A 13,991-nucleotide genomic window follows, 5' to 3' on the forward strand; every position below is an offset into this window, starting at 1 on the left:
GTTTTGCCTCTTTTTATGTAATACAAATGGAATCATACTATATATATAATATGTAAATATATACACATACAGTATATAGTACATATATGTGTATATATATGTTGTATATATACACATATATAGTGTGTATACATACTCTTTTGTGTGTGGATTCTTTTCCTTCTAAAGTTCATATTGTTGCCTGTAATTGTAATTTGTATTCTAAATCACGTATAATATACTATTATACTACTGGATACACATTTTAATATAAATGACCTTATCTTTTACAGTGAGGGTTATATTGAGGTTTTGAAAGTCGGACTGTAAATGAGTTACTTCTCTATTCAGTTATTTCATCATAATTAAAGGAGCATTCAAAATATTTATTCTAAAAGGCAGGGGTAGGGGCACCTGGGTGTTTCAGTCCAACTTCGGCTCAGGTCATTATCTCACGGCTCGGGGGTTCAAGCCCCACGTTGGGCTCTGTGCTGACAGATTCTGTCTCAGTCTCTCTGCCCTTCCCCCCCCTCCGTCTCTGTCTTTCCAATATAAAATAAAACATTAAAAATTTTTAAATAAATAAAAATCGTGCATTATTTCCAATAGGCTGATGACCAAATTGTTTGCAGCCTTCTGAGTCTTGCCATCCGGCCCTTCACACAGTTGAGGTGACCTATGCACAGTCTCCCTTCCTGAGCCCCTTTCCTTTAATTCTCAGATGATTCGTCACATTCTCAGAGAAGTCTTCTCTGGCTCTGCTTCTGTGCTCTTTTGGGAAGCTGTGTACAAGTGGAGTTTAGCGTTTAATCTCCCTATGCCCTGGGTCCATTTACTTGTGTCTCTGAGGAGAAGGACTCTGACTGTCTCATTACCATGGTAGCTTTTGTGTCTGGTATGTGGTTGGAATTCAACAAATGTATTGAGCAAATAAATGGGCATCTTAGCTCATATTTAGAGTCTTCTCATCCAGCCAGGGACCTTGCTGTCCTCCATCTAGGCCTCTTTCTCTGAAAGAAAGATCATGGATGTGTGAATCTGTCATGTGTGTGTGTTATGGACCTCCCTGCCCCCAAATTGCCATTCTAGCCCTGAGTGCCGCTGTCCCTCTGTCCCCCCTCAGCCTGTGACATCAAACACAGTCATTTCTAGAAGCCACTACCTGCACTTATTTTCCGAGTACTCCCTAGAGCTGGCCTCTATCTGAAACCATAGGATGCCAGGAACTGCCTTTAGACAACAATGCTGTGCAGCTCAACTTCTTCCATTCCAGTTGAGCCAGCTGTCCTCACAGGCAGCATCTGCGTGCATTTTCTTCCTCTCTTTCCCTCTCTCTCTCATGATAAGAGCATTCAAATGCTTTTAAGGATTATGTCTGCAATGCAGACTTTAAGCCTGTCTTGGAAATGACCTACTGTCTGAAATATCTCCGTAGTTATTGCAGTAGGCACTTTCAGATATTCTGTTTTATTTAATGCTAAAACACTAGTATTTTTTTGTTGGTGATAGGATAAGTCTGCAACCAATCAGGAGAGAGAAACCACACAGTAATTTGAAAAAAGACAAGTTTATTATAAAGAATTATAGGGGCACCTGGCTGGCTAAGTTGGTGGAGGGTGCGGCTCTTGATCTCAGGATTGTGGGTTTGAGCCCTGCGTTAGGTGTGGAGATTGCTTAAAAATAAAATCTTAAATGGGGCGCCTGGGTGGCTCAGTCAGGTAAGCATGCAACTGTTGATCTCAGCTCAGGTCTTGATCTCAGGGTCATGAGTTCAAGCTCCTCATACGGCTCCGCATTGGGTGTAAAGCCTGCTTTAAAAAAATAAAAATAAAAAAGAATAGATTAGAATCTTAAAAAAATTACCAACTATAGGGGCGCCTGGGTGGCTTAGTCGGTTAAGCGTCCGACTTTCGCTTAGGTCATGATCTCGCGGTTCGTGGGTTCGAGCCCTGCGTCGGGCTCTGTGCTGACTGCCAGCTCAGAGCCTGGAGCCTGTTTCAGAGTCTGTGACTCCCTCTCTCTCTGACCCTCCTCTGCTCACGCTGTCTCTCTCTCTCTCTCTCCTAGAAATAAATAAAACATTAAAAAAAATTTTTAAAAAATTACCAACTATAACAGGGAAGTAGAGAAATGAGTGTTTAGAATGTATATTAGTTTCCCAGGGCTGTCATAACAAGTTACCACAAACTAGGTGGCTTAAGACAACACAAATCCATGCTCTCGTAGTTTTGGAGGCTGGAAATCTGAAATCAGCCATCATCAGGGCCATACTCCCTCTGAGACCCTGTGGCGTATCCTTCCTTGCCTCTTCCTAGCTCCTGGCAGCTGCTAGCAATCTCTGGTATTCCTTGGTTTCCGGATGCATCACTCCAATCTCTGCCTCTGTTGTACATGGCATTCTTCCTGTGTCTCTGTGTGTGACTTCACATGGCATTGTCCTTTCTATTTGCATCCAAATTCCCTTCTTCACACAAGGACACCAGTCTTTGGATTAGAACCCACCCTAATCCAGTATGACTTCATTGATTCTACCTGCAAAAATTCTATTTCCAAATAAGGTCACACTTACAGGAACTGGGGGTTAGGATCTGAACATATATTTGGGAGGGGGAGACACAGTTCTGCCCACTACAGATAATAGGAAGTAAAGAGAATTCTAAAGAATGCAGGAATAGGCAGATATAAGAAGACACTAACCCTTAGCTGGGGATATAACACCCAAGGAAGAACCTCTACCTGGGCCTCCCTGGGGCTGAGATCCAGAACAATTTAGAGAGAGCACTGGGGCACCTGGGTGGCTCAGGGAGTTAAGTGACCAACTTCGGCTCATGTCATGATCTCAGGGTTTGTGAGTTTGAGCCCCATGTCAGGCTCTGTGCTGACAGCTCGGAGCCTGGAACCTGCTTCAGATTCTGTGTCTCCTTCTCTCTCTGCCCCTCTCCAGCTGTGCTCTGTCTCTCAAAAATAAATAAAAGCATTAAAAAAAAAAAAGAATTTTAGAGAGAGCACCAAAGTCGCTGGAGTGCCACCTCTGGTAGAACTTCCTGGATATCTTCCCTCTGGGATGTCAGGGGAAACTAGTCACAGGAAGGCGTCTCACCAGAGGCACGCCACTGGGAAACTGCAAGGGGCATATCAGGGAGAGCTGCTGGCCACCATGCACTGCAAGAGCCTGGCGCTGGAGAAGCTGCAGGTCTGCAGAAGCTGGGGGCTGGGGAGCCCACTTACACTGCAGGAGCTTGACAATAGGGCTCATTGGAACCACGAAGAAAATCCTTTCTTCCTGCAATGCCTCCCCAGCTGTCTACTGACAAAATTTAGTATGATGCCAGCTGGCAAAGAAAATATATTTAAAGGGCCCAGATCCCTTTTCACAGAGGAGGGAAAAAGAGTGACTTTGGAGCTGAGACGTAATACATTGGTAACTGATACAGTGACATGTCATTGTTTCAGATATTAATGGACACCTCCCTTCACCTTTCTTTAAAAAAGTTTTTAAAAATATTTATTTATTTTTGAGAGAGAGAGAGAGAACGCAAGCGGGGAAGAGCAGAGAGAGAGGGAGACAGAATCTGAAACAGGCTCCAGGCTCTGAGCTGTGAGCACAGAGCCCACGCGGGGCTCAAACCCACAAACTGTGAGATCATGACCTGAGCTGAAGTCCGGCGCTTAACAGACTGAGCCACCCAGGAGCCCCAACCTTCTTCTTCCTCTTCTTTTTTTAAAAAATATTTTTAATCTTATTTATTTTTGAGAGAAGAGAGAGAAGGACAGAATACAAGCAGGGGAGGAACAGAGAGAGAGGGAGACACAGAATGTGAAGCAGGCTCCAGGCTGTGAGCTGTCAGCACAGAGCCCCATGTGGGGCTCGAACTTACGAACTGAAGGGTTCATGACTTGAGCTGAAGTTGGATGCTTAACCCACTGAGCCACCCAGGCGCCCCATCTTTTTTTAAGTTTATTTATTTATGGGGGGGGGGACAGGAGGGACAGAGAGAATCCCAAGCAGGTTCTGCACTGTCCGTCAGAGACCGACGCAGGGCTGAAACTCACGAACTGCAAGATCATGACCTGAGCTGAAATCGAGAGTCGGATGCTTAGCCAACCGAGCCACCTAGGCACCCCTCCCTTCACCTTCTTGATTCTCTATGTCCCTCAACCTTCTCCCTTCCTCTGAAATTCTCACGACAAGCCCTGTCACTTTACCATTCAGTTCTTCTGACCTTGACACCTTCCTATTATCTCTCCCTCAACAACAACAACAACAACAACAACAACGAGACAAGTATAGAAGTGATGGCAGATGGCTCTCTAACTGGGAAGGAGAAGTTAGACCTTAGGCAGGACCAGCTTTTCTCAGAATTTGCTTACAAACTCTAGCAATAGGGGACCAGAGTGGAAAAGCCTTGAGGTGTGTCTTGAAAGCTCTTCAACTGACCTGGGGAGTTAAATTGGTCAGGAATGTGCTCACACTTGGTGGGAATAAGTCCGTTAAAGTGGAGAGGACAGAAGCTGTGGGAAGTAGTAGAGCCAATGGCAATTTTGTATACAGGGACACAAACTCCAACCTCCTGGGAATAAGCACCTGTTTATCCCCAGGGAACAGCATGTAGGAGGCGTTGAAGTCTTGTTAAATGGTTGATGGGAGCCACAAGAGCAACCCAAACCCAAAGCTTCCTGTCATTTTTCAGGGGAGTTCTTAGCAAAGCACTGTAACTGTCACTGACCATCCCACGCGTCCCAAAACCCTGCAGCAAAAACCCAACCCAACCCACCCTGGCTGATCTGGAGCGCAGGCTAGAAGCTTCTGCAGACAAAGGTACTGAGCAGAGCTGGCCTGAGGGACAGGACAGGGTACTCTGAGACAAAGAAGAGGTTTTTGGGTTTTTTAAAAATGTTTATTTATTTTTGAGAGAGAGAGGGAGACAGAGCCTGAGTGGGGGAAGGGCAGAGAGACAGGGAGACACAGAATCCGAAGCAGGCTCCAGGCTCTGAGTTGTCAGCACAGAGCCCAATGTAGGGCTCGAACCCACAAGCTGTGAAATCATGACCTGAACTGAAATTGGTTGCTCAACCGACTAAGCCACCCAGGTGCCCCTAGGTGGTTTTTATCTTTTTTTTTTTCTTTTTTGAGAGAGAGAATGAGCTGGGAGGGGCAGATGAAGAGGGAGAGAGAGAATCTTAAGCAGCCTCCATGCCCAGTGTGAGATCATGACCTGAGCTGAAATCAAGAGCTCAGCTGACTAAGCCACCCAGGGGTCCCCATCTTCCTCATTTTACCTGTAGCCTGAGGCTTCATTTATCAGGCACATTCAGACGTGTCTTCTCATTTGATTTTTATTTTTCGAGTCGATTTTGAGATAGGCATGACAGAGTTCATTGCTCCCATTTTACAAGTGAGACCACTGAGGTCAAGAATAGTTAAGCAGGGGGCGCCTGGGTGGCTTAGTCGGTTAAGCCTCTGACTTTCACTTAGGTCATGATCTCACGGTTCGTGGGTTCGAGCCCCGCATCGGGCTCTGTGCTGACTGCCAGCTCAGAGCCTGGAGCCTGTTTCAGTCTGTGACTCCCTCTCTCTGACCCTCCCCTGCTCACACTGTCTCTCTCTCTCTCTCCTAGAAATAAAAAAAAAAAAAATTAAAAAAAAAATAGTTAAGCAGATGGGAGACCCAGAGTCTTAAGGGACCCATACTTTGTTTTTATGTTTATTTCTTTTTGAGAGACAGAGAGAATGGGTATGTGCATACGAACAGGGGAAGGGAAGAGAGAGAGGGGGACAGAGGATCCAAAGTGGCTCTGTGCTGACAGCAGAAAGCCTGATGTGGGGCTCAAACTCATGAATTGTGAGACCATGACCTGAGCTGAAGTCGGACGCTTAACCAACTGAGCCACCCAGGTACCCCCGAGTTTCTGAAGAATGATACACCCATGTGCCAACCTCTAGCCACATCACGTGCCCCACTGGATCAGCACACACTCGCCAGGCCCTAGAGTGTGTACACAGATGGGGAGTGCGGGAAGATATGTTCAAATGGTAGTTACAAAAAAGGCAGAGATAAGGCCGTGAAGCTATTAGGCTTGCCATTGCTGGCCTGAGCTTAGGGCCAAGACACCACAGTCTACGTTAAACTTCAATTTGATCAACTCTACCACCCCAAGTTAGGTCTTAGGGCCGGGCCATCCCTACGAAATTCTCAGACCCAGACCCTTTCCTTAGGCTATGTCCTTTGCCATTGGTGTTGACTTCTTCAGGAGACCCAGAGGATCAAAACTCTGATCAGGCATGCTCTACCCTTGAAAGCTTTTCTTGCCTTGGGGCTGGGGAAGCACCTGTTTACGCAAGAAAATGAGAGCCTACAGAGGGCCTCTCAGCTCAACCAGATTGAGAAGGAGCTCCAAGCACTCACAGCTGCAAACATCACCATACTGACAAGGAACATCTTTAGGCGCCAGCCCAGATCCAGGGGAGAGAACACCTCTAGCTGGAAAAGCTGCTGCTCACCCTCACCAGAAGCTTCATCACCGATTTCCCGAGGACCCAGCGGGCTTTGTGTTACAAAAAGAATTGCTGCAGTCTTGGGAGAGCTAGCTGGATGAGCCCTTGCTTACAGAGTTGGGGAGCCTTCACTTTCCACACCAGCCCTTGCTGATTCTGCTCTTTCCATATCATTCTCACTGTGTCAATACATTTATCACTAAGTCCCAGAATAGAGAATTATGCTGGGCTGGGCGCTCTGCACCTTCATCTCAGACCCTGGATTCTAGGTTTCAGGCTTTCTTGTTCTACCGAGAAAATTAGGTGCTGGTTTGGACCAGGGAAATCTGGGGAAGAACTAGTGGAGGCACAGGCTCTGGTTAGGCGGTGAGGGCGCCTTCACAGTGCAAGAAGCTTGTACACCCCCCACTTCCTCCCCACTAATAGCCCGACTCCCGGTAAAGGTTGCAGACTCTCCAAGCAGCGGGATTGCACTCCCAAACTCTTACTACTAAGTTCTATTTCCTGGCCTCTCTTGAAAGGTTAGTAGAAGCCCGGAAGAGAGAGGAAAGCTGCCGGACCCCACGCAGCGCGCCAAGGTGGGTTATTGGTCCCCTGCAATGCCGCCCCTATACTGAACACTCGGCGTGAGCCGCAGAAATCCCCACACCTCCAAGGAAGGTCAACGCCCCAGCCTCCTCCCAATTTTGGCTCAGTCCAGTAGTGTCTCCGGGACATAGCGCAAACACAGGAGCTGGAGGTGGCACTATCCTTAGTCTCTGGCTCCTTGTCCCTCCCCAGATCTCCTCAGCGACGTGGGATCCCGGCTGAGAAATCCCGGAGAGTAACCGGAACTGCCCTCAATGAGGCCTCTCTAGGAAATTGGGAATTTCACAAGTCGCTAGTGCTCAGTTCATGTTTATTGGCCTGAGAACCAAAAAAAAAAAACCGGAAGATGCCCTTAAAAAACGTGGCGGCACTCTAGTCACCACAGCTGCCTCAGTAGCTCAAGAAACCTGGCATAGCCTTCGGCCACTGACAGACTAGCCTTCACAAAATGACTTCATCCGGTCCACTTCGGTTCTTCGAGGACAGCGCTACCTGCCCTCAACTGTAATGGCGGCGTCGCCCAATTTGGCTTCTTGCCCCTAGGGAAGATGGCTGCCAGGTGGCTTCACTTAGTTTCTCACCACCCCGGAAGACGGGCACCGGCGATTGGGCGGTGCCCGAAGCCTCGGAGAAGAAGGCCCTCGGCGGTTGGACAGTGCTGGGTAAGGCTAGTTTTAAAGGAGCCGGAGGTGGGAGCCGTCGAAGACCCGGGATCCGCGGGAGGCTGCGGTGAGCGGCGCGCGGGGGAGGGCACCGAGCGGCTGGAGAGAGGGCGGGAGGAGGGAGGGAAAGAAACATTTGAACCATCTGGTCCCGGGCTGGGGAGAGAGCTGGGCGGGGAGCCGGGGAGGGGGGAAAGGAGGGGGTCTGTGGGCGGGACCTCCCGAGATTGGAGTGAAGGGGGTTATCTGCTTGACAGTGGATCCCCGGGGATCCGGACTGAGTTCGTGATGCTCAAGCTCGGGCCGCCCCTGTCTTGAGTGGAGCTTTGCGGAGCCCAAACTCACAGGGATAGGAGGATCCTCGCGGCGTCCGATGGAAGGAACCGCGCTCTAGGATTCTTTCCACAGGGATCCAGTGTAGGGAATCTGGTGGGGCGGGGGGCGGGGTGTACCGTCGGCGTTTGAGAGTATTGCTTCGGAGTTCTCGGCCACTCGCTGGCAGTGGATGAGGATTGCAGAGGGATTCGGCGGAAAGTGAGCCTCTCAGGACCGGGATCCCAGCTGATCCCGGGGGATCTCTGGGCGGATTCTGCAGGGACAAAGGCCCCCACCAGGAGGCTCGGGCCGTAGGAGAACTGGGGCCGCTGCAAGCCAGGTTCTCCCGGGAAGTGCCAGTCAGGGCGCGGGTGAACCCATTGATCTCGGGCGACAGCAGTGGGAAGACACCCGCTCCGGGCTGCCAGCCGGGGGCGCCCTTTTACTCCCCAGGGCTCCGGCCCGTGGGCTACCGGGAGCCTCGGGCGGACCATGAAGGGCGGAGCCCCAGGGGAGGGGCTGGCCCTCACTCCCCGCTCCCCCGCTCCCCCCATCCCAGGCTGCAGCCTGGGATCCCCCAGGGACTCCCCGGAGCCGCTGCTTACCCCATGGACTTGCCCGGGGACTCCAGGTGAGAGCGCACCCCGCCCGCCTGTCTTGAGCACGGGAAACGGGGAGCCTGGCGACCGTACTGGGGAAACCACAGAGCCAACGACAGGCTCAGGCGACTGTCCTCTGCTTCTCTCATCCTCCAGCCCCCCTGGCCGGCCACGTCTGTGCCGCCAGCCCCTGGCTCGCGCATTATGGGGAGCCAGGAGCCCCAAACGGCCGAGGCTACAGTCCCTGGCGGCACCTTCGCCCTTGGAAAAGGCCTCTCGGCGGGTCCTGGCTGTAGTGCTGGAAGATGTTATGGCTGCCCACATGGTGAGGCCCCCGAACTGAAAGGCCCCCTTCTCCCTCAGGTCCCCTCTTCAGTACCAAAGTCAGACCGGATCACTCGTGAGGATAAATGAGGTCCAGATACCTCATTCTCACACTCTGCTCAGGCAGTCTGCCTAATAGTAGAGTTCTGGTTAGCTCTCACTTAATCCAACCTAGATTTGGGCAGAGGCTCTAGTGCCCATTCCCCACTATCAACCTAGCGCTGGTCGTTCAGTGGTAGAATTCTCACCTGCCGCACCATCAACCCTCTTGAGGTAGAACCACATGTCTTCAACTCTTAAGTATGAGAAACCCTTGCTTTCTCCCCAGTGCAACTTCTAGGCTATCCTCAGGAAGCAGGCTGAGGTCATTGGCTCCATTGCATGGATTAGAAAAGCTGGAGCCCCAGATAAGGCAGTGACTTACCCAAGGTCACTCACTCTCTCCTTTTCATTTCTCCAAATAGCCAGGGTGAGATTACTGCAGCTCAGAGCACTGTAGTATCTGGCCCCTGATTCAGTTTAGCTCCCTTCTTTGGGTTCTTAAGAGAATTCTAGCCACAATCTCTGTCACTTTGGTGGCAGAGGGTTCAGGGAGGCCCTGTCCAATCTGACCTCACTCCATCACCTGGCTCTTGACATTTTTCTCCTCAATTAGGTTCCTCTGGTGCCCCAAGGAGAGACCACCACCCCACAGCACCGCAGCATCCGTCAGGATTCTATCCGAAGCCAGCCGCCTGCCTCGCCACCCCAAAAGGCTACGTGGCCCTCACAGACCAGGTGAGCATGGCAGGATAGAGGGTAAACAGGGGACACAACTGAGCCCCTCTGATATTCCTGTTTCCTCTCAAGGCCTCCTGACCCACTGCACTTATGCCGAGAGCCCTTGAGCCGTATCCACCGGCCCCCTTCTACCCCGAGGCGGCGATCAAGGACAACCTCTGGCCCGGAGGAAGGCCCTTCGCAAAAGGTGGACTGGGCCCCCCAGCCCACTCTGGTGGTGATGCTAGAAGACATCGCCAGCCCACGAGCCCCAGCTGAGGTATGAGTATTTTGGGGTAAGGATATCAGGGGTTTGTTCAGCTGGGGTAGCTTTTGCTCAGAGTAAGGAGAATATTATCTTAGATGGAAGACATCAAGAAAAGACCTATATGGAAGAGTCTTTGGTGTGAACCCAGGCAGGCTTCTGGGCACTTGAGAGGGTCGGAATGTGAGTGGGTAAGGAGGCTGAAGGGGGCTTCCTTGCCTCTCCCAAAACATTCTTTGTTTACACCCAGGGCTTTGCTGATGAGACGCCCAACTTCATCATCCCAGCAAGAAGGTAAGAGGGCTGGGGAAGGGATTATTGAAATGTCCAGGCAACACCTCTTACCCAGGCAGCTAGAGTTGGGGGCATTGTGTCCAATCCTTCCTTGTAGCACGTTCAGCAGCCTTAAGGGACAGGGGAGGTCCTGGATCAGGTGGGATCTGGACCTAGAAGTTCCCTCAGCCTTTCCCTTGCTCCTTAACTCCAGAGCCAAGCCCAAGACCATGGTTCATCAGCCAATTCCTCCGTCCAGGGACCTGGATCTCCCATTTCAGCCATCTGCCCTGCCTGAAGACCCTCCGGAGAGCCCACCAGCAGGTAAGGACTCAGAGGGATCAGATTTAGGGCTCTGGAAAATCCTAGCTGAGCTTAAAAGTATCAGGGGCAGAGGTGGGGGTGGGACCTAACTCCCTCCCTGAGGGGAGCTCGGTGTATGAAGTTGGGGTGTAGACTTCAGAGGTCTGAGGTTCAATTCAGGACTTAGCTTTTTAGTGGTGGGCTTAGACTTCTGTGGGCAAAGTTTAGTGTTTGGGGGAGGGGCTGAGGCTACTGAAGTAGGGCTTAGACACCTGCAGCTGAGGAATGCCCACCTGAGCCTCTCCTTTCCTCAGCCCCAGATCCTGTACTGGAGCCCCCATCGATCCCACAGCCGTCCAGCCTTTTACGCCCCCGCCTCAGTCCCTGGGGCTTGGCCCCCCTCTTCCGTTCCGTCCGCTCCAAGCTGGAGAGCTTTGCTGACATCTTCCTCACACCCAACAAAGCCCCACGGCCCCCACCCCCATCACCTCCCATGAAGTTGGAGTTGAAGATTGCCATCTCAGAGGCCGAGCAGTCTGAGGCTACTGAGGACACTGCGTCTGTCAGTCCCCGGCCCCCTATCAGCCAGTGGCGGGCCCAAGACCACAATCCCCCAGCACCTCTTTCTAAGCCCTCTCTGGGCCGAAGCCACTCCTGCCCTGATCTGGGGCCCCCAGGCCCAGATACCTGCAGCTGGCCCCCTGCTCCACACCACCCAAGCCGGTCACGGCTCCGGCGGCACACTGTGGGTGGTGGAGAGATGGCCCGAGCCCCACCACCCCCTCGGCCCTGTCTCCGGAAAGAGGTCTTCCCTCTTGGAGGAGTGGGAGGCTCTCCTCCCCTCGTCACATCTTGTTCGTCCACCGCAGCTACTTCTTCCTTCTCTGAACCTGCAGAACCCAGGTAGTGCTCTCAATAAACCCTTCTTAAAGCCCTGGCCACAGTCTGGGCCCAGCCTCCTTCTCTGCTATCCAGTGGGCAGGAGATGGGGATATTGCTTTGAGTATTATTTGTCTCTGAGCCTTGACCTTCTCTGCAGGTTGGGCTCAACCAAGGGGAAGGAGCCAAGGGCCTCAGAGGACCAGGTGCTTTCAGACCCTGAGACCAAGGTAGGAGTAGACATGGGGGGAGGAGACAAGTGGGACTCTGAGGCCACGCTGCACCCTTATCCTCTGCCCTATTTTTGCAGACCATGGGAAAGGTTTCTCGATTCAGAATACGCAGGACCCCAGTCCGTCCTCAGCTAAACCTTACACCAATGGGACTGCCTCGACCAATCAGGTGAGCGGCTCATTGTACCTGGCAGCTGCCTTGGCCAAACAGGTGTAGGCTCAGATCCCCTGAAGTGCGGCTCTGTCTCTTCTCAGAGAGGAGTCAGTTTGGTCTGAACATGGTTTGCACTTAGATCTGTCTGTCTCAGGCAGCACTCCTGGCCTCAGCGTGTCCCAGAAACTGAAAGATAGATCACACCTTGCTTATCGTTTTTTCAGAGCACAATGGCATTGGGTTTTTCAATGACCTCTGCTTTTTGCTCCCAGGTTGAACAAGAAGGAGTTCAGCTTAGAAGAAATTTATACCAACAAGAATTATCAGTCGCCTACAACCAGGAGGTGAGAAAGTCTGAAGGCTTGGGGGTAATAGAGGGAAGGCTGGAACCAGGGGCCACGCTGGTAACCAGCACCCCTCCCTGCCTGGTCCAGGACCTTTGAAACCATCTTTGAAGAACCCCGGGAGCGCAACGGGACTCTGATTTTCACCAGCTCAAAGAAGCTTCGGCGGGCTGTGGAATTTCGGGACAGCAGCCTTCCTCGATCCCGGCGGCCATCTCGTGGAGTCCGGGCTGCAGCTGGCAGGACCCTTACCTCCAACCTGGCCCCCAGCCCAGATGTGGGACCTCTGCTGCAGCAGCGGCTGGAGGAGCTGGATGCTTCTCTCTTGGAGGAGGAGGAACTGGATAGGGAGCATTCCCATCGGACCTAGGAGCTCCATCTTTTTGTCCATCCATCCTGAAGCATCTGAGGCAGTTATATTTTTTCTCTATATTTCTAGTAAAGTTTTTCAGTATGTTTCTGATTCTTTTGTATGTCTCTAGCTAAGTCTGAGATTGACTGACAGTACCGGCTGATGTTTTTACTTTGGCCCTCAAAGTCTGGGAAATGGGGGAGGTGCCAGGGAAGGCAATGAGGGTTTGGTACGGGAAGTGGGAGAATGGTCATCAGAGATACTTTCTTGATTTAAGAATTTTCCTGTGTGGAGGGATACTTCAGAATCTGCTCCAGAAGATACTGTGACTCTGCACCCTAGTCAGGGTTGTCTAAATTCACTTACATCAAGAAAGAGACTGAAGGACCCAGAGTGGACCAAGGCCTCGATCAAGATGGCCCTGAATTCCTCCAAACATGCAGGCCAGGATTTGCTTCCAGTTCAAGAGAGAACAGTAATCAGCTCTGAGCACTTACAACAACCTGTCATATATATACTTGCCCTGCACATAGCACTAGGAGAGGGAATTCTACCCATTTTACTCATAAGTAAGTTAAAGGGCACCTGGCTGGCTCATTTGGTAGAGCATGTGACTCTTGATCTCCAGGTCATGAGTTTGAGCCCCACATTGGGGGTAGAGATTACTTAAAACAAAAACAAAAAAAAGTTGAATGTGTAATGCGATGTCCTTATTAAAATGGTTAACTCAGGCAGCCAAATGCAAGAAGTGGCATTCTCCATCTTTGGTAACTTAGGGTCAGAACAGAGCGGTGGCTAAGAGCACAGTTAGGCTTTTTGGGCCCAAATCCTGGGTAGGAAACTCAGTGTGCATCACTTCCCTTACCCCTCTGTAAAATGGGGGGTACCTTCCTTACAAATGAGTTAATACGTGAGAAAGTGGCCGTAGCTGGCACACAAGTGCAAGGTGTTTTCTTATTAGCCACTACAGACCAGCACTCTCCCACTGAACGAGGCGATAACGGGACGCAGCTTCCTTCTAGCGTGTCTGGCGCTCGCAAGGTATGCCGCGTGCTCGGGCCACCCGGCACCGTGGGGATCCCGCTGAGTTGCCAGCCGCTCTACAGTATCGCCACGCGCGTGCGCGAGAAAGCCAGGCGGCCTGTGGACTTAAGCCAAGCGTCAGATAGGGAGAGACGACGTAACTTTCGAGAGCCACCTTCCGCAGCCGCACGCCGCCCAGCGGCCAACCGCCCCCCTAGAGCTCGCGCACCACATCCCCGCTCCCGGTCTCGACGCTGTCTGAAGACGGGCCAATGAACAGAGAGCAGGAAGAGGCGGAGTCACCTGAGGGACCGCCCCAAGCGCTTACTTCTAACCAGTCTAGTCACAAGACCTGATGAAGGGCGGAGCTAATCTGACGTATACCCAATCCAAGATTTGAGGGCGGTTACATATTACCCATTCCCCGGAGCTTGACTCCGCCC

The 13,991-nt window shown here is 51.5% G+C and overlaps 1 protein-coding gene across 1 annotated transcript; it reads left to right on the top strand.

The window, feature by feature from the left end:
• The first annotated feature begins 7,701 nt into the window (after window positions 1-7,701).
• On the top strand, window positions 7,702-12,636 carry PRR14 (proline rich 14). The gene is made up of 12 exons (XM_039247915.1): window positions 7,702-7,792; window positions 8,600-8,671; window positions 8,796-8,964; window positions 9,619-9,740; window positions 9,813-10,002; window positions 10,238-10,281; window positions 10,475-10,584; window positions 10,878-11,466; window positions 11,603-11,672; window positions 11,753-11,844; window positions 12,102-12,173; window positions 12,264-12,636. Exons 2-12 carry the CDS (start codon window positions 8,649-8,651, stop codon window positions 12,541-12,543), a joined length of 1,761 nt encoding a protein of 586 aa, XP_039103846.1. The 5' UTR covers window positions 7,702-7,792; window positions 8,600-8,648; the 3' UTR covers window positions 12,544-12,636.
• Window positions 12,637-13,991: the final 1,355 nt, after the last annotated feature.

The sequence above is a fragment of the Hyaena hyaena genome, unplaced genomic scaffold, assembly GCF_003009895.1.
Source record: "Hyaena hyaena isolate Hyena2069 unplaced genomic scaffold, ASM300989v1 scaffold_306, whole genome shotgun sequence".
Lineage (NCBI taxonomy): Eukaryota > Metazoa > Chordata > Mammalia > Carnivora > Hyaenidae > Hyaena > Hyaena hyaena.

Coding starts and splice junctions, on each gene's coding strand:
- PRR14 (XM_039247915.1), top strand. CDS start 8,649: ATGGACTTGCCCGGGGACTCCAG. Junction 10,282..10,474: donor TTCATCATCCCAGCAAGAAG/GTAAGAGGGCTG, acceptor CCTTAACTCCAG/AGCCAAGCCCAAGACCATGG. Junction 10,585..10,877: donor TCCGGAGAGCCCACCAGCAG/GTAAGGACTCAG, acceptor TCCTTTCCTCAG/CCCCAGATCCTGTACTGGAG.